The sequence below is a fragment of the Manis pentadactyla genome, chromosome 13 (genome assembly GCF_030020395.1).
Source record: "Manis pentadactyla isolate mManPen7 chromosome 13, mManPen7.hap1, whole genome shotgun sequence".
Lineage (NCBI taxonomy): Eukaryota > Metazoa > Chordata > Mammalia > Pholidota > Manidae > Manis > Manis pentadactyla.
In genome coordinates, this window is record NC_080031.1 from 45,819,216 (window position 1) to 45,842,652 (window position 23,437).

General features: G+C 48.6%; 1 protein-coding gene across 5 annotated transcripts in view; it reads left to right on the forward strand.

Annotated features, from left to right (window-relative positions):
* Window positions 1–6,699: 6,699 nt before the first annotated feature.
* NLRP3 (NLR family pyrin domain containing 3) overlaps window positions 6,700–23,437 on the forward strand; it is a 39,482-nt gene continuing 22,744 nt past the window's right edge. The window contains exons 1-8 of one of the 5 annotated variants that reach the window (XM_036904181.2): window positions 6,700–6,757; window positions 8,498–8,556; window positions 8,697–9,043; window positions 12,749–12,847; window positions 13,291–15,046; window positions 16,797–16,967; window positions 19,026–19,196; window positions 21,930–22,100. In XM_036904181.2, coding sequence (XP_036760076.1) covers window positions 8,767–9,043; window positions 12,749–12,847; window positions 13,291–15,046; window positions 16,797–16,967; window positions 19,026–19,196; window positions 21,930–22,100 — 2,645 coding nt within the window. In that variant the 5' untranslated portion in view covers window positions 6,700–6,757; window positions 8,498–8,556; window positions 8,697–8,766. Of the gene's footprint in view, window positions 6,758–8,310; window positions 8,557–8,696; window positions 9,044–12,748; window positions 12,848–13,290; window positions 15,047–16,796; window positions 16,968–19,025; window positions 19,197–21,929; window positions 22,101–23,437 lie in introns of those variants that run through there. The other 4 variants (XM_036904180.2, XM_036904184.2, XM_036904183.2 and 1 more) reach the window with 4 other exon arrangements.

Sequence of the window (23,437 nt, forward strand, 5' to 3'; positions counted from 1 at the left end):
TGGTGTGTGCTCCTACTCTGGAAAGCCCTGGATTCTCTTTATTTCCCCGGGAGGCTCTCCCTGGTGGTGCCCCTCCTCACTCCAGACCCAGGCTCCTGGCGCCTGGGGACCTTGTCGTGACTGGTGACTTCACAGAAATTGCAACTTCTTTCTCTGTTTCTCTTTCGTGTTCTGGGTTGATTTCAGAAATGACACAAGGATTAGAGGTTTCCCTTCTGCCCTCTTTAATGGAATGTCTTTTTAGCTTTTCTCAAAGCTTTTAAAAAGTTGCCTAAGTTCTTTATCACAAAGAGACAATACAGAATAGCATGAGGCAGAAATACCTTCTTCTGCCCAATGGAACCTATTTTAGGGGGCACCTAAGAGGTAAAAATGAAGAGCGGGTTTCTTTTCCAGCCTTTTCTCTCTGCTTAGGTTAATGCTTTCAGTACATGTGCAGCTTGCATAGGTCTGTCTGGTAAAGTGAAGTGTAATTGCCCTCTCTGACTCAGAGAGTGTGAGCAGTAGCACTTACATCACGGCTCTTCTTACTCTCTCCCGGGTTAAAGGAAAGAGAGAAAACCAAGGGTGGACATGTATAAAATAACTGTTTTTATTTTTTTTTAATTGTGGAGAACATATATCACAGAAGTGTACCATTTTCACCATTTTTAGGGTGTAGTTCAGCACCAATACCAACACTCGCACTGTCAGCCATCTTCACCACCCATCCCCAGCACATGTCATTTTTTACAAGCAAAACTCTGTCCTCATTTAACAGCCCCCATATCCCTCTTCCCTTGGGTCCTTGTCACTGACTGTTCTACTTTCTGTGAATCTGATCACCCCAGGGACGTTTTAGAGATGGAATGACATGGTATTTGTCTTTTTGTGACTGGCTTATTTCACTCAGCATGATGTCCTCATGGTTCACCTTGCAGCCAGTGTTAGAACTTTCCCCCTTTTCAGGGCTGGATAATATTCCATGGTATGCATATTACATATTTTGTCCATTCATTGGTCAGTGACTCTTGGGTGGCTTCCACATTTTGGTTACTATGAATAGCACTGCCAGAGTGTATTAAAACCTTTTTTCTACATATAACTGAACTTAATCACATACTCTTCTTTGTGATGAGAAACTTGAAATGTTTATTTCTTTGTTTAAAGATAAGGCTTTCTGTTTTAAGATAAGTTCTGAGGATCTAGTAGTTAAAAACAATGTGTTGTATACTTGAAATTGGTCAAAAATAATGTTTAATGTTCTCACACACCCCCCACACACAGATGACTATGTTAAGTGATGTATGTGTTAACTAATCTTAATAATTACACAATATATACATCTATGAAATTACCATGCTATACACCCTAAACCTATATGTTGTAGCTCAACAAATTAAAAAGAAAGATGTGGCTTACAATCAGGAGTTGGGAATTCAAATTCTTACAGGTCTGGCTGCAATATAAATGAGAGGTGTGGACTGATTCTCAGACATGTCAGGCAGTGTGGCAGCCACGGAAAAGCCAAGGGCTTGAGCTCCTGCCCAGCAGGCCTGCCTGTCCTAGCTCCCATTCCCTGCTTGCTAAAGGAACAATGATGGGAATGGTTCTAGAATTCTAATTTTTGGACAGGAAACTGAAGTTGATTTTATGGAAAACCTCTGATTTTATATCTTGACAACTAATTTTAAAATATAGGTATATTCTGAGGCCAAGATTTTGCCTCTAACTCTCACAGCTAAGAATTTGCCTTCACCTCCTAAGGAAGAGGTAACTAAAAATTTATTTCTTTTTCTTTTTTTAAATTGATGTAGTTTTCTATTAGTTTCAGGTATACAACACAGTGATTCAACAGTTTACCCTCATTATTATATAGGAGGCAACAGAAAAAAGCACTCACAATATGCAAGAAAAAACATTCTAGGAGGGATTGAATTTACCCTATTATGTGAGGATGTGTAAGTTCATTAATAAAATAAAATACAAATGACTTGGTCACTGGCTTTTAGCCAACTGATGTAAGGCTCACAAAATCATCTGTTTTTCCCTTAGAATGTTTTGTTTTCCTTTTGGCCTCTAGTTTGCATTAAAAGCTCCTAGATTTGTTTTAACTTGGAACATGTCCTCCAGAAATGTTGGGGAGCCTGGAGGGGACTATCCTAAAGGGATGAGGCACCCGGACACGGGTCTCTGACCTAATGCTCTTTGCAGAGTGGAACTCTAGAGACAAGTTTATGAATGCAGGAAAGAGGAAAAGCTAAACGGGAGCAAGGACCCTGACTCCACACACAGTGCCCAGGATGTGTGTACGGAGGACTTGCCTCTACAGAGCAGGACTGATAAGGGTTTCCACAGTCACTTTCAACCCGTGTCTCAGAGGGTGTCGACCTGACTCAGCTGGGGCTGTGGGGGGCAGGCACAGGGAGGGGTAGCCCCAGCAGCGCAGCCCCAGGGAAACATCCCCCACCGAGAAGAGGGAGCAGTCATACCAGGTGAATAATGCCAGGCTTCTCCCAATGAGGACTCACAGAGCCTCAGTCATGCAAAATTGTGACTGTGTTTTCCAAAATGGATTTGTCTTCGTGCACTACTGCCTTCCCACTGTCTCATTTCTGCCATGTGAACTGTCTCCGTCCCACTATGTCACATCTGTGGATGCAATCTGTCCCCTTCCCTGGGCAAATTGTGAAGGATGGTAGTGGCTAAGAGCAGGACCTCTAGCAAGCCTCAGGGCACAGACGCACACTTGCTAGCTAGCTGCCCCTGGACTAGTGAGTGCTTGCTCAGAGGACCCCAGGAAGTGGGAACATACAGGGAACAGTTTGCCACCTAAACAATGGTGTCTGCTTGTGAGCTGCCTTTGGAGCTAAGAACAGAAGAGCTTATTAAGTTGGTTTAAACAGCCTTAGCACATGTGCTCCTTCCGCCCCGGCTCTGTCACCCTCAGAGCGCTTCATGCTCCCTGACAGTCACCAAAAGGCCACGGCAGTTTTAGGCATCATGACCTGACCACGGTTATTGGCAAATGAGGGCCGGCCAGGAGGGAACCGTCAGGGGTACAGACTTCTCCTCTGTGAAGCCCTGGTCTTGAACCAGACCTTTCTCATTGGCCCACTCTTTAAATGGTCATTATTAGGAGAGCCGGGTCCAAGGATCAGCTTGTATAAACTTGAATGCAGCCCTGGAGTTGGATAAAAGAGTTAACTCTTCCCCAGTCCTAAGGGGAAGGGGTGGACACGTGCAAAACTGGGGTCCTTACAGCGAGGACGAAGGCAGCAGATAGAAGTTGCTCTTATTACCTCTGGATCTGTGCCACTTCTGTGAATTCTATGCCGACCCTTGACGATCACGGGTTGGAACTGCACAGGCCCACTTCCATATTTTTTCCAGTAAACATATAGGAAAATTGGAGATCCATGACAGTTTGAAAAAGTATTTTCTCTAGCTTACTTCACTGTAACAATACAGAATATAATACATGAACAGAACATGTGTTAATCCACTGTTTATGTTATTAGTAAGGCTTCTGGTCAACAGTAAGCTATTAGTAGTTAAGTTTTTGGGGAGTCAGAAGCTTTAATCAGATTTTTGACTGCGTGGGGGTGGGGGCAGCAGCCCAGCCCCCGAGTCGTTCAGGACCAGCCATACATGCTTGGCGGTTTGCATTTGGTGCCGTGACGTGGATTAGAAGGTGCGGGAGAAAGGAACAGCGCTTGCCCGGGGAGGAGAAGGAAAGGGAGCATGTCTTGGGGAAGGACTGGTGTACGACAGAGGCTGCAGAGGTGGGGAAGCCCAGCTCTCAGAATCATCCTATTTCAAGGCCACCCAAACCCCACCAACTGGATAACTGTGCTAGGCAGCAATCCCTCTTGTTTTCTTTTTTGATTACAAAGTTATATATGCTTGTTGGAAAGAAGCCAATTAATACAGATATGTATAAAGTACAAAATAAAAGTCCTCCGTAATAATGTAGGAAATAGAAATCCTCTGTACATTCCTACTTTGAATTTGCAGTTTCACACAGAATCCTCCAGATTTGTTTTAAAAATATTACATATTTTTAAAAAATGTAATAGTGTAATACCTTCAAAAACCCACCTAATGTCTTGCAGAATAATTTTTTTTACCAGACAGGAAAATCTTAGCATTTCTATGCATGAGGACTAATGCTCTGGAGGGCCCTTCTAGGTGACCACGGGGCTAGACCTGGGCTGGCCAATGAAAGTCTGCAGAGATGTATGCATCCTGCTTTGTGCTGTCCTCGCATGTGGCTGTTGAGCCCTTAAAATGCCACTAGTGCAGCTAGAACTGAGTTGTTAATGTTACTGAGTTTAAATTTTAATTTTAGTAGCCGCATGAGGCTGGTGGCTGCTGTATTGATGAATGCAGGGCTGACAAATGGAAAGTGGCAGCAATCCTTGCAGCTAGAGAATCCCTGCCAAGAAGGCATTGTGCCTTCTCAGTGCACATGCAGAAGTGAAACCGCCATTTCTGCAAGCCCAGAGGGGCTCTGAGCATAGCATGTTCCCTGCACGTTGGCCCAGGGAAGGGGGTGCTGGAGGAGGGTTCAGAGGCACTTGCACCCAGAGATCCTTTGGGCATTCCAGTAGAATCCTGACTTTAAGTGCTTTGGGTCTTTGCCCCATGCCCACATATCATGTCTTGTGTCTGGGTTTTCGGGTTTAGAAATCCCCAATGGCATTTCCTTGCTCTGCTCCCATCTGTAGGGCCAGGGCATGTCCAGGTCACATGTAGGTGGGGGACGCTCGTCTGCCCAGCGCTGTCCTTCCCCTCACCCTTGGCAGGCAGTTGTCTGTGGAGCTTACACCAGTCATTGTGAACTGACTTTTGTTTTGGTTTCCTGAAGCTTGTCCAATTAGAAAGAACTTGTGGCAAATCTGGGTTTGAAGCCCAGTACCCTGGGTTTGGAGCTCCAGTCTGCCCTGCTTTACAGAAGTGAGCTTCAGGTACTTTAAGGGTAAGTTCGGTGGAAATAAAGGCATGAGCAGCTGGCAGAGGGGAGCATGAAGCTCCAGGGAAAAGAACACCCCACTGAGGAAAGCAAGGCTTTGCAAGGAGAGCCTTTCGGGCCGCCCCGTCCCAGCCAGGTCCTCCCTAGGCTCAGCATCTGAAGCCCTTGCTGCGCCTGCTTGCACTCTGCCCCCTAATCACATGCAGAGCCTGAGATGTGCGCCGACTTCATGGGGGCAGAGCCTCTCATCTCAGGGCATTCTGCACATAAGCAGTGGTGCTGATGGGAGCCAACCACTGGTAACAGACTTTCTGGAACAGAGTATCTGACAGACCTCAAATGTACCCGTTTGCTCAATGCTTAGCCAACTCTTTGTGGCTGGCTCCGCGTGGTTCCCATTCCAAAGGTAGGAGAATGCCCCTCTGCTGGCCGTGGGCCTGGTCCTCAGGCTTCCCTCACTGGCCCAGGGAGCTGCATGCCTCTCACCCTCCACCCTCTGTTGAGCTCATGCTACCCTCAGACTGTATCCTGCAGCCACTGCACAAGCCATGAAAGCAGGTGGGGTGTTTCTGTCTCCCTTGGTGCTGTTGGGTAAAGCCAGGTGCTTTTCCACTTTGTGCCCATGCCTGCTGAATGCTCAGTGCCCCATAGGTGTCAGTCTACCAGCCAAGTCACTGAGTCAGGGGGCAGAGCTGGTGCCTACCCAGAGGGACTGAAATCAGGATCTCAAAGGGGTATCTGCACCCCCTCCCCCAATGCTCACTTCAGCTTTATTCACAATAGCCAAGATAGAGAGACAGCCTATGAGTCCATAAATGGAGGAATGGGTGAATTCAATGTGGTGCATATACACAGTGGAATATTGCACAGCCAGGAGAAGAGGGCAATCCTGTCATTTGTAACACCACAGATGGACCTTGAGGGCATTATTCAAAGTGAAATTAGCCAGACAGAGAAAGACAAATACTGTATGATCTCACTCGTATGTAGAATGTAAAACAATCTCCTCACAGAAACAGAAAGTGGAACGGCAGATGCCAGGGGCTGGTGAAAGGGAGAGAGAGAAGGTACTCATGGCACAAAATTTCTACTGTGCAAAATGACTGAGGCCCCCAGATGTGCTCTATGGCACGTGCTTATAGTCAACGACACTGTACTCTGTGCTTAATATCTGCTAAAAGGGTCATTGTTATATTAAATATTCTTAACACACACACAAATAATAACAATAATAATATAAAGGGTAAGAGGAAACTTTGGAAAGTGATCAATGTGTGTATGGCCTTGCTGGTGGTGACAGATGCACAGGTATTTACTTATCTCAATAAAGTGGCTTAAAAAATCAACACATGCCACAGGCCTGTCACAGCCTGCTGACCGCCTCCCTGTGATGGCCGACGGAGCATGCCGTCTGCGGCTTGGTGCTGATGTACACTCCTGATTCTGCACTTGCAGCCCCTCAGTGCCCTCCGTCCTGTCCTCTCTGCATCATGACTCCAACACAGCTGCCAGGATCATCGAGAGAACATCCACTGAGCATGAACTGAATTCCCCGACTTCCCCCCTCCATGGCCCCTGAGGACAGGCCAGACATCTCTGGCTGCAACCAGTCTCAGCATTGAGAACCCTATTCCTCGGGTTTGGAAAATCCAGTTATGTGAGTAACTGTTCGTCTCTGCCTTTGCTGGTGATGCAAGCGTGCTCATTCCACACAGACACCACATCCTTCCTGCCCCTGCTGGGCTGTGACCACTATATATTCTTCAAGTTTCCCTGCTGGCTGCTCCTGAGGCCGGAGTCCGGGTGAGTCCAGTTCTGTGGAGCAGGGCAGCAGAAGGGCCCGGGGAGGGCCAGGGAGGAGTGCAGAGGGCCAGGCTTGTCTTGGTTATGGAGCAGGGATTTCTTCTGCCAGCCTCCAAGTCTGTTGTAGCAGTTCTGCAATGTTCTGGACAATAAACAGATGGCTCAAAGGCAATGCCACTTTCCCAGCCTTTCACTGCTGTGCTCACTGATGCTGTTCTCCTAAAGAGACTCTGAGTTCTGGAATGTTCTTTCATGTGTATCGTTGGATTCTGTGTGTGCACTTACACGTGTGTCAGGGATGGGGGTGAGGACGGGTCAGTGGCCACAGCTTACACCCATCACCCAGGGGCTCTTTCAGCGACCTCCCTGGGGAGGAAATGAGAATTTTCAGAAGCCAGGGGACAGCAGGAATGTGGGAAAAGGTCAAGGTGGAGTGCACCAGGGTCAGGGACAGGGGGCACAGAACCGAGGTGGAGTCCCAGTGTGGATGGAGAGAGTGATGGAGAGGGCAGACCTGGGAGGGTCTCCAGGGCTGGCTCTGTCTGGAGACCCTCCCCATTCCTTGTCAAATGCATAAGGGGATGGACTGTGGGCACACGGAGCCCAGAGCAGAGAGGCAGGGATGGAGATGGAAGAAGGAGAGCACGTTGGAGGTGCCTTGAATATGGAACTGTGGTCATTATGGAGTGCAGTCTGGAGAGTTCTGCGGCCCCACAGGCCTGCGCCCTCCCATCAGCATCATTTATGACTTCGGGCTGATGTGTGCTCTTTCCAATTCAGCAATAGGAAGGGATCCAGTGCGCCCATCCGTCCAGAGTCTAGGAGATGTGAGCAGCCAGTGTCCAGTCCTTGTGGAATGCAGTCTAGTTAGGAAAACCATGCACTAATGAAAGGCTGTGTGGGGTAATGCTGGGAAGGCGTCCTGCCTTTCAGCTGTCTGTCTTAACACCTTTGGTCATTTTGTTGGTTTGACCGAGATACTTGGTTAGGCGGTGGAGGAATGGAGTGGAATGGTCTCATACATTTCAGGCTACGAAAAGTGCTGTGTTGTGGGGGCATAAGCTCAGAAATCTGTGACCCTCATCTAAATCCTGACTTTGAATCTTGCTGGCATGAAGACATGAGCACATCACTGAGCCCCTGGAAGACCCACGGGTGGGACATGTAGGCTGTTTGGGTTTTGTGCAGGTTGGGTGGGAAAGAGCACTGGTCTAGCACCAAGCACTTGAGAAGCTCTTGGTAAACGTGGATTCTAAAAGTGATTATGGAAACTGTGGATTTTGCAAGGAGACACTAAGGTATGGGTGTGTATCGTTTCCCCGACGCACACCAATCTCCATCTGATTTGTGCATGTCCATCAGCGGTTGAGCGGAAGAGCTGTGGAAGACCATCCCCTCTCCGCTCTCCCCCGCCACGAGCCGCTCAGCGATTACCAAGGCTTTCTAGGTTCCTGGCCTCCTGCAGCTCCCTAGCCGTCTTACTCCGGGTCAAACAGAAACAAGGAACTGATCTCTGCCGTTGGCAGGAACTTAAAAATCATCTGTTCCACTCTGTCATGTTACAGATGAGGAAACTGAAGTTGAGACAGAGTCAAAAGTTTGTCCAAGGTCACCAGGGGAACCAGAGTCCTCCGGGTGATACGTCCCGGCGCCCTCGCTCTGGCGGTTGGGGGAGGATAGGGCATTGTTATGCTGTTAATGCGTCATGTTTGTGGGGTTCATTGTTGTTTCTCTGCACAGGGACACCCTTCTTCCATGGCTCGGGATACACTCCTGGGTCGAGCCAACAGGAAAACTTGGTAAGTATTTGACTCACTTTCCCAAACTAAAGATGGCAGCTTGTTACTGTCTGGTTATATTTATTTCTGCTCTGTCTCCTGGGTTTCTGACCCCTGGGCTTTCTCTGAGGGCAGACTTTAAAGACTCTCCTTACCCACAGGCTGTTTCCACTGCCTGACCTCCCAGTGTGGACCTATGCCCAGGGGCCCTGAGCAGGGCTTCTCAGGAGCATGGAAAGTGTCCGCTGCAAGCTGGCTCGCTACCTGGAGGACCTGGAGGACATCGACCTGAAGAAGTTCAAGATGCACTTGGAAGACTACCCTCGCCAGAAGGGCTGCATCTCCGTCCCTCGGGGCCAGACCGAGAAAGCAGACCACGTGGACCTAGCCACTCTGATGATCGACTTCAATGGGGAGGAGCAGGCATGGGCCATGGCGGTGTGGATATTTGCTGCAATCAACAGGAGAGACCTTTACGAGAAAGCTAAGCAGGAGGAGCCAGAGTGGGGTGGGTATTTTTTTTTAAGTTTCGATGAAATACACATACTAATTGTAAGACTGCTGTTCAGTAGTGTTAAGAACATTCGTGTTATTGGGCAATCAACTCCAGAACTCTTTTTTAGCTTGAAAAACTCTATACCCATTACACAACTTCCCATTCCCTCTCCCCTCAGCCCCTGGCAACCGGCACTTTCTGTCTCTGTGAATTTGACTATTTTAGGCATCTCTTGTAAATGCAATCATAAGGTATTTGTCTTTTTGTGTCTGGCTCATTTCAGTTAGTATACATCCTCAAGTTTCATCCATGTTGTCACATATGAGAGGACTTCATTCCTTTCTAAGGTGGGATAATTTTCCATGGAATGCATATACCACATTTTGTTTATCCATTCATCCATCAGTGGACATTCAGATTGCTCCTAAATTTGGTTATTGTGAATAATGGGTGTACAAATTTCCTTGAGAACCTACTTTGGATTCTTTTGGGTATATGCCCAAAAGTAGAATTACATGGTCATTCTAAGTTTAACTTTTTGAGGGAGTGCCATAATGTTTTCCATAGCACCTGCACCATTTTACATTCCTGCCAAGAGTGTGCAACGGTCTTAATTTCTCCACATCCTTGCCAACACTTACTTTATTATTATTTTTTTAATAGTAGCCATCCTAATGAGTATGAGATGGTATCCCATTGTGGCTTTGATTTGCATTTCTCTATTGACTAGTGGTATTGAGTATCTTTTCATGTGCTTTTTGATAATTTGCTTATCTTGGTAGAAATGTCTCTTCAAGTCCTTTTCCCATGTTTTAATTGAGAATTTGTGTGTTTGTTGTTGACTTGTGGGATTTCTTGACATATCCTGAGCATTAGCCCCTCATCAGATGTAAAGATGTTCAAATATTTCCTCCCTTCCCTGGGTTTCCTTTTCAGTCTGTCGATGGTGCCCATGATGCGTCACAGTGAGGATGCTTGTGTTCTCATTAATTGTTTTATTATCTCAGCTTCATGTTCTTTCTTCCTTTCAAGATAGCTCTGTAGGAATTTGGGAGAAAACCCTTTGTTCTTTCTTACCTTCTTTAAACACCCAAGTCAGGGCTCAGCTTCCCCTAGGGACTCCCTGACAAGTGCCACTTTTCCCAGTTACTCTGTGGCAGGAACTTCTCCAGGACGCCATCTGGCGGGAGCCCATCATGTCTGCCTGCCTGGCAACAGCCTGGATCTCTGCTCACCACGACTCAGGGGGCAATCCCTCATCTTCCACAGCTTTAATTTGTGGGAGAGCCTTTCCTGTGGCCATCACATTGGACATTGGAATAGTAAAAGGAATTCTCACCATCCCTGTGAGAAAATTGGGGGTGAGGTTCTTCCTTCTGTCTTGGTCTTCTGAGTAAGGGAAGAGCACACAGAAGGGCTCAGAGGAGTCTGGGAAATCATGGGACAGTGATGTTGAGCCAGTGGAAAGGAGGAATAGGAATGAGTCACAAGTAAATTGGTGCAGCCACTGTAGAAAGCAGTATGGAAGCTGCTCAGAAAACTAAAAAGAGAAATACAATACAACCCAGTAACTCTTTTCCTAGGAATTGACCTGAAGAAAACAAAATCCCTGATTAGAAAAGCTATATTCACCCCTATGTTTATTGACACATTATTCACAATAGCCAAGATAAGGAAACAACCTATGTGTCCATCAATAGATGAATGGATAAAGAAGATGTGGTATATATACACATGGAATAATATCCAGCTTATAAAAGAAAGTGATCCCACCATTTGCAACAACATGGATGGACCTAGAGGGTATTATGCTCAGTGAAATGAGCCAGGTAGAGAAAGACAAATACCATTTGATTTCACTTATTCATGGAATCTAAAAACAAAATAAAACAAAATGAACAAAACAGCAGTAGACTCATAGACACTGAGAAGTGACTAGTGGTGACTGTGGGGGAGGGGTTGAGGTGGGTGGGGAGATAAAGTGGCACAAAACCTCAGTCATAATATAAGTTGGTCACAGGGATGGAAGTGCAGCATGGAGAACATAGCCAATGCTTCTGCAACATCTTTCTATGTTGACAGTAACTGCAGTAGTTGGGATAAGGATTTAAGAATGTGGTTACCTGTTGAATCACTATGTTGTATATATGAAGCCAATATAATACTGTGTATCAACTATACTTCAATAAAAAAATGAGTCAGCACATCAGGAGAAGCATGGTGAGGGAAAGAAAAATGATGTGGGAGCATGAGGCAGAGGTGAACAGCAGCAGGGTGTTATAAACAAATCACATATAACAATTATAATTGTGTTAGTACTTACATACTTGTTAACCAAATTAAAGTACAGTGATCACAGTTGGGGAGTGGCCCACTGGGCAGTTTTTGTGGGTTTTGCTCCTTCCTCAACAGAACACCACGACGTCCCGGGAACTTTCAATTTCATGATACTAAGTGAAAAAAGTCAGACAGAGAAAGACAAATGTAGTGTGACTGCATTTGTAAGAGGTGCCCAGAGTGGTCCAAACCAGCTCCTCAGTGGCTTCCAGGGGCTGCAGGGTAGGGGAGTAGGGAGTTGTTTCATGGGTGTAGTGTTTCATTTTTGCAAGATGACAAACAATTCTGGTGTCTGCCTAGCAGCATCAAGTGGGCCGGGAAGGGTGCTGGCTGGCTGGGGCCCTGCTCTGGTCAGAGCCAAGGCCAGTACTCAGTGCCAGGCATGTCTTTGGCTAGAGCCTGGCCCTTCACCACTGTGTTGCCTTGGCATCTGCAACTGTAATGAGGGCAGGAGTTTCCTTGGAGGGATGTTGGGCTTAGGCTTTTGGTAAGAGTTGTGGCTTTGGTTTGAGTTAAAGTTTGGGTCTTGCTTTCTGATCAGGTCACCAATAGCACTTGCATTCTGGACAAGCAGGTGTCTGCCAGAAATACTCATATAGCTCCTCGGTACCTGCCCACCTGAAGTTATGCCTGCCGTGCTTCTCCTGGTGCTTCGTTCTTGCTCTAATGCGCCTGAATTTCCCCCATGAAATGCCTCTTTGGGATATGTTATTTACTAACTGTTCTTATCTGTGATTCTCAACTGTAGATCCACGTTGGAACTTTTAAAATATAGTGGTGCCTGGATTCCACCTCACATACATGGGTGAATAACCGCTGGGTGGAGTCCTGGAGGCATTCTTCTGAGAGCTTCCTGGGTGAATTGCCGGCCACTCAGCATTCTGAACCACCGAGTCAGACATAAACCAGATTGGTGATTCTCACTCTGAAGAACCAGAATGGGGGTGAGGCAGACCCCAGGCAGTAGGGTCAGGAAAGGATGGTCCCACTGATCGGCGGCCATCTCTGAGATCTTGGAGAGAGTAGGGACGGCCTCAGAACCAGAGCTCCAGGTAGTGTGGCAAGTCTGCCCAGAACAAGTGAAGACAAAGGAAGCCTGCCAGCCTCACATGTTTGCTGGCTGATTTTAAGACTGGGTACCTCGGGGACACAGTGCTAGGTGGGTGGGTGGCATCCCTCACTTTGGGATGCTCAGGAATGCCTGCAGCTGGATGCTTGACTGCACGCCTGCTGCACAGCCCTGAGATGTGCTTCTGTTAGGAGATGTCCGGGCAGGTGCTGCTGAGCAGGCCAGGTGTTGTCTGTTGGCTCCCAAAGACATCATGTCAGACAGGAGTCCTGGTTTTTAATACCTTGTATTTCTTTTCCTTTTATTTTCAGATAATCAGCCAGTCATATGTCAGGAAGAAAGCCTTGAAGAGGAAGGGATGGGTTTGTTGGGGTATCTTTCCAGAATCCCTGGTTGTAAGAAAAAGAAAGGTAAGCAGTGGGGGTGGTTGCCTCCCGCTGGGTTTGTAGACCCAGTTTGGGAGGCACTGAGAAGCTAGGGCGCATGGTCACCCTACCCGCTCCTGCCCCTTGAGGGGCACAGGCCTGTCAGAAAATCCACCAGAGCTGAAGAAAGAGGCCCGTGTTCATACGGCTTCTGGCAGTCCCAGAAGTCAGGGAGGTGACCGCTTCTGGTTTTGAGGGCATGGACTGCAGACTGCCTTAAGGAGTAAGACTGCATAAAGGGCTTTCCAGCCGGGGGCAGCCAAAACATGGCACTTGTTCTTCTCTGCTGTATGTGGGTAGATATTGACATCTAGATTTTCTGAGAAATTGCACCTCTGTTTCTTAGTTCCAGTGGATCACAGGCCCCTGGTGATAGCTCCTCCATGCTCCGGCTTCCCCCATAGCCTAACTCTCTGTGTTTGCCACAGATTATTGTAAGAAGTACAGAAAATATGTGCGGAGCCGATTCCAGAGTATGAAAGACAGGAACGCCCGTCTGGGTGAGAGTGTGAACCTCAACAAACGCTACACAAGGTTGCGCCTGGTCAAGGAGCACCGGAGCCAGAAGGAGAGAGAGCACGAGCTCCTGGCCATCGGCAGGACCTCGGCCAAGACGTGGGACTGCCCCATGAGCTCCCTGAGCATGGAGCTCCTGTTCGAGCCCACTGACGAGCATGCCGAGCCCGTGCACACGGTGGTATTCCAGGGAGCGGCGGGCATCGGGAAGACAATGCTGGCCAGGAAGATCATGTTGGACTGGGCGTCAGAGAAACTTTACCAGGACAAGTTTGACTATTTGTTCTACATCCACTGCCGCGAGGTGAGCCTGGGGACACGGAGGAGCCTGGGGGACCTGATTGTCAGCTGCTGCCCGGGCCCAAACCCACCCATAGCCAAGATCGTGAGCAAGCCTAACAGGATCCTCTTTCTCATGGATGGCTTCGATGAGCTGCAAGGAGCCTTCGACGAGCACACAGAGATGCTCTGCACCAACTGGCAGAAGGTGGAGAGGGGAGACATTCTGCTGAGCAGCCTCATCCGGAAGAGGCTCCTTCCCGAGGCCTCCCTGCTCATCACCACGAGACCGGTGGCCCTGGAGAAGCTGCAGCACCTACTGGAGCATCCCCGTCATGTGGAGATCCTGGGTTTCTCAGAGGCCAAGAGGAGGGAGTACTTCTTTAAGTATTTTTCTGATGAGCAGCAGGCCAGGGAAGCCTTCAGGCTGATTCAGGAGAATGAGGTCCTCTTCACCATGTGCTTTATTCCTCTGGTCTGCTGGATTGTGTGCACCGGGCTCAAGCAGCAGATGGACAGTGGTAAGAGTCTTGCCCAGACATCCAAGACCACCACCGCGGTGTACGTCTTCTTCCTCTATAGTTTGCTGCACTCCCAGAGGGGAGCACAGAAGGGCCAAGTCTCTGCCAACTTGCGGGGTCTCTGCTCGCTGGCTGCAGATGGCATCTGGAACCAGAAAATCCTGTTTGATGAGTGTGACCTCAGGAATCACGGCCTGCAGAAGGCAGATGTGTCCGCTTTCCTGAGGATGAACCTCTTCCAAAAGGAAGTGGACTGTGAGAAATTCTACAGCTTCATCCACATGACCTTCCAGGAGTTCTTTGCTGCCATGTACTACCTGCTGGAAGAGGAGGAACAGGTGGGCACAAGGAACACATCATGGACTTGTCCAAAGCTTCCCAACCGAGATGTGACGGTCCTTCTTGAGAACTATGGAAAATTTGAAACAGGCTACCTGATTTTTGTTGTGCGTTTCCTCTTCGGCCTTGTAAACCAGGAGAGATCCTCCTACTTGGAGAAAAAATTGAGTTGCAAGATCTCTCAGCAGATTCGGCTGGAGCTGCTGAAGTGGATCCAGGTGAAAGCGAAGGCTCAGAGGCTGCAGACGGAGCCCAGCCAGCTGGAACTGTTCTACTGCTTGTACGAAATGCAGGAGGAGGACTTTGTGCAGAGAGCAATGAGCCATTTCCCCAAAATCGAGATCAACCTCTCCACCAGAATGGACCGTGTGGTTTCTTCCTTCTGCATCGAGAATTGCCACAGCATGGCGTCCCTGTCCCTCAGGTTGCTCCATAACGCGCCCAAGGAGGAGGAGGAAGATGAGGAGGTTCAGGGCTCTGACGTGGACCATTGTGTCCTTCCAGACCCTCATGCTGCCTATTCCTATCGGTAAGGAAACTCGGCTTCAGGCAGCAGGTGCCCACTGCTTGCCAGCCAGCCAGCTTTCTCTTGGCACTTGCTGTGTCTCCTTTCTTCTCGGCTGTCCTCCAAATGCAGTTCCCACAACTACATGGCAGAGCTGCACCCACTTCTGATGGACCCCTTCACTGGCAGGGATTGGCTAGTGCAGGAAGGGTAGGTGGACATGTGGGGTGAGGAAAAGCCAGTGAGAACAGCAAGCCCATGTCAGGTGAATGTTCATTCAGCCCGATATTTCAGGGTGGATAATTGAATGGAGAATGCTGTGAACTCAGATTGCTTGTAATCTCCTTGGGCCTCTGTGCACAAGGCAGTAAATACCAGTGGGCAAAACAGCCCCAGTGACTGTCCAGGAACGCAGAGGGAAGCCAGGCTGGGGAGGACAGCGCTGTCCCGGCCCCACACCACACCCAGGCCATCACCAACAGCACCTTTGGCAGGTGTTCACCAATGGGCTAGGCGCTTGAGAGCCACTTGCCCATCTGTACAGCTGAGTGGCAGTTACCATGACTTCAGAAGTCCCTGTGCAGCAGGACCTGCCGCAGCTACAGTAGTCGTGGAAGGGGACCCTCTGTGACTGCTTGGATTTAACCTCCAGAGGAGACATTTGGCCTGAGACAGGACTCAGGAGAGAGGGCTGGCCTTCTCCTGGCAGCAGGAGTTTCAGTTTCCTTTCTCTGCCTCAGCTTCATTGCCGGGCCCACTTTGCCCTTCATGGCACCCTCATTGGGAACCACCTGCTGAGGCTTCAGTGGTGGCTGAGACCCAGTCCTGCTCACAGCGGCTCAGTGTCTGGCTGTGGGGACAGTCAGGGATCAAGGGCGGACAGCTGAGGGAGGGCTGTGGCAGGAGCCCCTGCAGAGCACACCTGAGACACAGGGCAGCCCCTGACCTTGAAGGACCGGCATGAGAGAGCCCTTTGGGGGACAGTGGGGCCAAGCAGAAGGCAGCGGGAAAGCAAGTGTGTTTAGGCAATGGCAACTAGGTCCAAATGGGAAAGAAGCCAGGAGAGAGGGCAAGAAAGAGGGAGAGGTGGAGGCTGGCAGACTTGCTCGTTAGGGCTCTGAGAGCTAAACTGAGCAGACGGGAGACCCCGCCTTGATCACATGGCTGCTGGGAGGCCACCAGAGACTCGGAAGGCAGCTTCTCTGAGAAGCCCAATGCCGTCTAGCCCACACCATCCTCTGAGCAGGAAGCCGGCAGCATATGTCCGACAAGCTGAGCCCCAGCTGCCGGCCGAGTCCCAGCCCATCCTTGGCCCACAGAGTCAGATGTGCACCTTAGCGTGAGCTACACACTGGGCCACCTGAAGTCTTAGAAATGCTGACAAGCCTGGGCCTCAGAGATCCCGACCTCACCCCTAGGGTGTGGCCTGGCCTCAGGGTTGTCAAGAGCAAGTGATGCTATTGTGGGGCCTCTGGCAGTGAGAACTGGCTTCTGGGTCACTCAGCAGAGGGTCCAGGCCCGTGGGCAGGCTGGCTGACCAAGGTGGGGGATGAGGGCACATGTGGCGCCACAGCCATGGGCTCACGTCTCCTCGTCTAAGGTGTGCAGAACCCTCTTACCTAGCCTCCCTGCCTTTTTCATTCCACGGCCAACAGTCTGGTTCTGGGAGTCGCTCCATAATCTCTGGGTGGCCTCTGAGCTGGTGGCCCTAGCTCGGGCTTGTCACTCTTAGGGACTGATTTTCGCCTCTCCGCTCCCTCCCTCCACCTTCTAGAATGGCGAACTGCTATCTCACGTCCAGCTTTTGCCGGCGCCTCTTCTCAGTCCTGAGCACTAACTGGAAGCTCACGGAGCTGAACCTCAGTGGCAATACTGTGGGGGACCCAGGAATGAAGGTGCTGTGTGAGACACTCCGGCAGCCTAGCTGCAACATTCAGAGGCTATGGTAAGAGCCTGCTTGCGTGTGTGCGACGGAGAGACATCTTGGGGTCCCTTCAGTGGGTTATTAGTTTGCTAGGGCTGCTATAACAAAATACTTGTTAAAATGCAGACTGAGAAGCCTGAAGGACAGAAGTCCATTTTCTCCCAGCCCTCGAGGCTGGACATCTGAGACCAAGGTGTGGGCAGGGCTGGCTTCTCCCAAGCTTCTCCCTGTGGCTTGTAGATGCCATCTTCTCCCTGTATCTTCACACAGTCTCCCTGTGTGTGTGTCATCTCCGCTTCTCACAAGGACACCAGGATCCTGGATTAGGGCTTGCCTCGGTGACTTAATTTTAACTTAATTGCCTTGGGAAAGGCCCCATCTCCAAATGTAGTCTCACTTGGAGGTCTTGGGGGTTAAGACCTCAACCTGTGAATTTTTGGTCAGCAGGTATGATTCAGCCCAAAGTGAGAAGGCAAAATGGATTGGAGGCCAGTTGTTTGGCAAGTTTCAGAGAGGGAAGAATGAAGGGGAACTGAAAATGAATCATTTGTTGGGACAGGACACAAGGGCATGGCCTTCCTCACCTCCCACATCCTCGTCGGCCTGGCTTAAAGATGGGAACAGAGAGTTTCACTGTGTGCAGTGACCGCCTGGGCCAGACTCATCAGGGTGTGTGGTGCAGGCTGACCTGACCCAGGAGCCCTCCTGTAGCTTCATGACAGGGGGCTTGTTCTGAGCCCACACTGTGAGTCAGACTCACATGTCCGGGCGGGGCACGCAGTGGTCAGCGCCGCCCCTCCGGCCCTCTGTGGCACACATCTGCAGTTTTGCGGAGCTGCACAGACAGCCCTGAAGCCCAGCACTCCGGGATGCTTCCGTGCCCCCTCTTGCTCATTGCCCAGCCCCCCCACCAATCTTATCAACTTTACTTCCTATTCAAGCCATTGTCTGCTTTTCCTCATCCTCTTTCCACCAGCCCAGGTCCATCCCTGGGATCACAGGCCTGGGCACAAGATTCTCGCTGGTCTTGCCATCGTGGCCACCACAGGTGGACATGTGTCTCAGCACATATTAATGCTCAAATATACCCGTGAGACCAGTGTTGGCTGTTTGGTCTCCTTGAATCCACCTTTGCCACCTCCCAATCCACCCTCCATTCAGAAGCCAGAGGGTTATTTAGAAAATTTTGCTTTGACCATGCCATTCACCTGCTCAAACGCTTTCTCTTTGCCCTCTTGATAAATGACAAATCCTCTCCTTGCCCTCAGGGCTGTGGCTGACTTTGGAAGTTAACCTGCCTCTCTACCTTCATTCCCCACACTCTGTCTGGCACACCTGTGGGTGCCCCTGGTTGATTCCAGAGGGTGGGATGCAGACAGAGAGGGTGGCACGGAGATGCTTTGCAGATAAGTAGAGATTTGGTTTTCCACTAGTTTCTAGTTGGTGTGAAGATGGGGCAGAAAGGAAAGCAGTCCAACACGCTGTAGGGCACAGGACCAGCCAACCTGGAAGGGGATGTGGTGTTGTTCTTGCTCCCATGACGGGGACAGATTATAGTTGCTGACAGTGGTGGTGGTGGTAACGGTGTGTGTGCGTGTGTGTGTGTGTGCGCGCGCGCATGGTGGTAAAGCAAATCAGAAATCATGAAGGGCTGGGATTAAGTCATGAAACTGAGCAGCTGAGACAAGGTTGGCAATGAGAAGTAGTCAGGTGTGATCCTAGAGCCACAACATGTGGTGAGCAGATTAAGCAGGTGGAACCCACTAGTTCACCACCCTTGATACTTGTCATCCATGACACAGGCCACATCACTTATGCTTGGAGAACTGACTGCCCCTCCCAGGAGGGGCTCCCTGACCAGTGCTAGCAGGCTCAGCTAGTAAGCCCACAACCTAGCTTCCCAACATGTCTTGGGTTGTGTTCAGGAGTTCTGATAAGGAGACAGTCTACAGGAACTTTGTGATTGTCACATGAGCACTCAGGGGCCCCTGCGTGGTACCCACGCGAGTGCACGCGGGAGGGCGGCACCAGAGGAGCAGCCTGCGTTCTGACGCTTCCCTCTTCTCGCTTGGCGTGAAGGCTGGGGCGCTGTTGTCTCTCTCACCATTGCTGCTCCAGCATCTCCTCGGTCCTGAGCAGCAACCAGAAGCTGGTGGAGCTGGACCTGAACCACAATGCCCTGGGAGACGTCGGAGTCAAGCAGCTGTGTGTGGGGCTGAGGCATCTGCTCTGCAGGCTGGAGAGGCTCTGGTGAGTTGGAGCTGTTTGCCTCACGAAGCCTGAGCAGTGGCCTTGGGGAACCACGATGGGCCAGAGTTGCGAGAACAGCCCTGGCTGCTCGGCAGATTCCATGTTTGTCCCGGGGTGTCCGTAAATAGCTCAGTTAGTGCACAGTCTTCCAGGATTGTGCACAGTAACAGAAACCTGCATCCTCACTGAGGTAGGATTAATAGACACAAGTGGTTCATAAAAACACATTTATTTCTGTCTTATGATATCTGTCCATGGCTGGAACCTCTGTTCACTTGGGAACCCAGCCCAAGGCATTGGCAGAATGAGAGTCCTGAAGGCTCTTTTCTTAAAAATTGAAGTATTGTTGGTATACAATATTGTATTGTATCAGATGTACAACATGTGACTCAACAATTACATACATCACAAAACGCTCACCATGATAAGTGTGGGTACCAACTGTCACCTTCAAAGTTGTTACAATATTATCTACTATATTCCCTATGCTGCACTATTCATCCCTGTAACTTACTTATTTTATAACTCTTTTTCCCCTTCACCTGAGCCGTTTGGCTCCCGACTACTACCAATTCATTCTCTGTGAGTTTGTTTCGTGTATTTGGTTTTTGTTTTAGATTCCACACGTAAGAGAAATCATACAGTATTTGTCCTTCTCTGCCTGACTTATTTCATTTAGCACCACAACCTCTAGGTCCATCCATGTTGTAGTAAATAGCAAGATTTTATTTTTTTGCATGGTTGAGTAATATTCCGTTGTGTGTGTGTGCCCCTTGGAAGGGCCTTGCATCTGCAGCAAGGCGTTCTGTTCTGGAATTGATGCATGTGCCTTCTGTAAAAGAAAAACAATCCAGTCAGTCAGTGTTTGCTGGATAAGCTCTCGAGGGAAAGTTAAACAATCAGAAAAAATCATGCACACTTTAAGGTATTTGTAGTCTAGCTGAGAAAATAAACCTCATGTAATGCACTGCTCTCAAAGAGTTGGGCCTTCATGACAAGCCCTTGGCTGCCACACTGAGCAGTAAAACTAATGCTCAAGCAATGCAGATTCTTTGAGTGCTTCGGGGAGATGTGAGTCTTCAAGAAAAGATGGTACTTGAAAATGGAGGGGTGGATTCACACCCACCGGGATGGCTATTATAAAAACAAAACAAAACAGAAAATAACAAGTGTTGATGAGGATGCTGAGAAATTGGAACCATCAAGTATTCCTTGTGGAAATATAAAATGCTGCATCTGGTGTGGAAAACAGTAGGATTGTTCCTTAAAAAAATGAACATATGATCCAGCAAGCCTGCTTTGGGATGTTTATCCAAAGGCATTGGAATCAGGCACTCAAACATGTCTTTATACACCCACGTCCATGGCAGCAGTACTCTCAACAGCCAAAAGGTGGAAACAATGTAAATGTCCATTGATGGATGAATGGATTTAAAAAATGAGGTCTAAACAAGAAATAACAAGTGTTGCCAAAGATGTGGAGGAAAGGGAGCTCTCCTACATTGTTGGTGGGACTGCAAATTGGTGCAACCACTGTGGAAAGCAGTGTGAAGGCTGCTCAAAAACTGAAAAAAGAAATACCATATGACCCAGTAATTCAACTTACGTAAATTCATCCAAAGAAAACAAAATCAGTAATTTGAAAAGATATATGCACCCCTATGTTTATCGCTGCATTATATACAATAGCCAAGATATGAAAGCAACCTAAGTATCCATCAATAGATGAATGGGTAAAGAAGAAGTGATACATATACACAGTGGAATATTATTCAGCCACAAAAAGAAGGAAATCCTGCCTTTTGTGACAACATGGATGAACCGAGAGGGAATTATGCTAAGTGAAATAAACCAGAGAAAAACAAACACCATATAATTTCAGTTATGTGGAATCTAATAACAAAATGAACAAAACAGCAGTAGACTCAGGGATACTGAGAAGTGACGCGACTTCCATGGGGGAGGGGTTGCAGTGGGTGGCTGGGGTGGATGAGGGGGATAAAGGGGCACAAAAATTTCAATCATAATAGAAGTTGGTCATGGGGATGGTAGTACAGCATGAAGAATATAGTCAATGATTCTGTAACACCTTTCTGTGTTGACAAATGGTAACAACACTTTTTGGGGTGAGCATTTAATAATGTACATAACTGTCAAATCAGTATGTTTTACAATTGAAACTAAGATTGTATATCAACTGTATTTCAATAAAAAATAATACAAAAATGAGGTTCATGAACCCATTACAGCCTTAAAAGAAATTCTGATACATGCTGTAATGTTTATGAATCTTGAAGACACTATACTAAGTAAAATAAGCCAGATGAATGATTCCACTGATGTGAAGTGCTTAGAATGGTCAAATGCACCGAGACAGGAAGTAAAATGGTGTGTGCCATGGGCTGGGCAGGAGTCGTGAGTCACTGCTTCGTGGGCATGGAGTTCCCACCCATGGAGATGGGTGGTGGCTGTGGTCGCGCAGGAAGGTCAATGTACTTAAACGCTGCTGACATGTACAGTCAAAAATTATGATGGTAAACTTGTGTTGCATGTATCTTACCACAATAAAAATAAGCGAGGGAGATGGAAAGATCTAGCATTGGCACGGGCTTGGAAGGTGTTGCCTTGCTATTATACCAGATAGAAAAGGGAATGTGTAGACTGGATGGGTGCTTCCTTGATCGTCACTGTGTGGTGGGATCGTTGCTGTGACGTCTCCCGTCTCTCTGTAAGGTTGGTCAGCTGCTGTCTCACATCGGAGTGCTGTGAGGATCTTGCATCTGTCCTGAGCACCAGCAAGTCCCTGACCAGACTCTACTTGGGGGAAAACGCCCTGGGAGACTCAGGAGTTGGAATTCTATGTGAAAAAGTAAAGCAGCCACAATGTAAGCTGCAGAAACTGGGGTAAGTCTTTGTGGGTGTCTCGCAGGGAAGCAACTTCTCTTGAAGGATTCAGTGTTTGGAAAATGTGGGTGTGGATTGCTCTAAAAAAGGTTCATCAGGCAGAGTTGAGGGTGGCAAAGGAAGAAGACAACATCTGAAGTGGTTGGAAGCAGCAGATACCACTGCTTGCCAGTTATTTATGATATAGAGCTGGAGATTCTTAGAGTTGAAAGAAAGCTGGGGTTGTGCAGCCCAGGTCTCCACTGAGTGAAACACTCTATCCTGCTGTTCACATGGAGAGTCACCCATCCATGTGGGCACTTCCGTGCACACTGGGCATCACTGTGCCATGTGGCTGCTGCGGTGGGAGATAGTTCTTATTCTCAGTGGCATTTTCCTTGGTCTCTGGGCATTGGTCCCTGTTCTGCTCCCTAGAGCTCTGCTCGGAGATGCTGATCTCAATTCCTGAGACAACACTCACACTCTGGATCTTCTCATCTCTTGCCTGGATATCTCTAAGGCCTCTGCTAGGATGTGGCTTAGCACCACCACCTAGTCAGCCATGCTGTCCTAGGGAGGGCAGGTCTGAATGTCCCTGTTTGGAGTGCAGTGCCCAGACCTGAACCTGATACTCCTAAAGAAGTTTGGTGGAATTTTCACCTCCTGCAGGAGGCATCTACTGTCAGTGGTGGAGTCTGTGACTTCCAGATGTTTCTGGCGGTCACATCAGATCATGAGTTTGTGTTGGAATTCTGCAGAAAACAATAATATAAAATTCTAGTGTGTGTTCTAACATCAACAACCAATTCTCTCCAGACACCAACTGGGTGTCTTACAAGTAAATTCAGTTTTGACACCAACTACCCAAAGTTAGAGCAGACCTCACAGTTTAAGGGCTCCGTCCTATAAGACTGCCACTTGCTCCCCCAGAGTCACGTGACTCAGACTCACATTTCTAACTTGGCTATGAGCTAGGGGTTCTCAGATTTGGAAATTTGCTAGGATGGCTCATAGAAACCAGGGAACCGCTTTATTTATATTTATATTTATTATGAAGGATACTAATGAACAGCCAGAAGAACAGATGCACAAGATGAGGTGCAGAAGGGTCCAGAGGGCAATAGCATCTCCATCCATGGAGTTGGGGTGCTCCACCCTCCCATCATGCAGATGCATTTACCAATCCAGAAGGTCTCCAAATCTCAGTGTCCAAGAGATTTTATAAAGCTTAATCTCCAGCCTTCCTCTCCTCTCCTTCCTGGAGGCAGGTGGGCGGGAGTGAACGTTCCAGTCCTCTTATCAGCTGGCTGTTCTGGTGACCAGCCCCATCCTGAGGCAATCTAGGGGCCCCACCATAA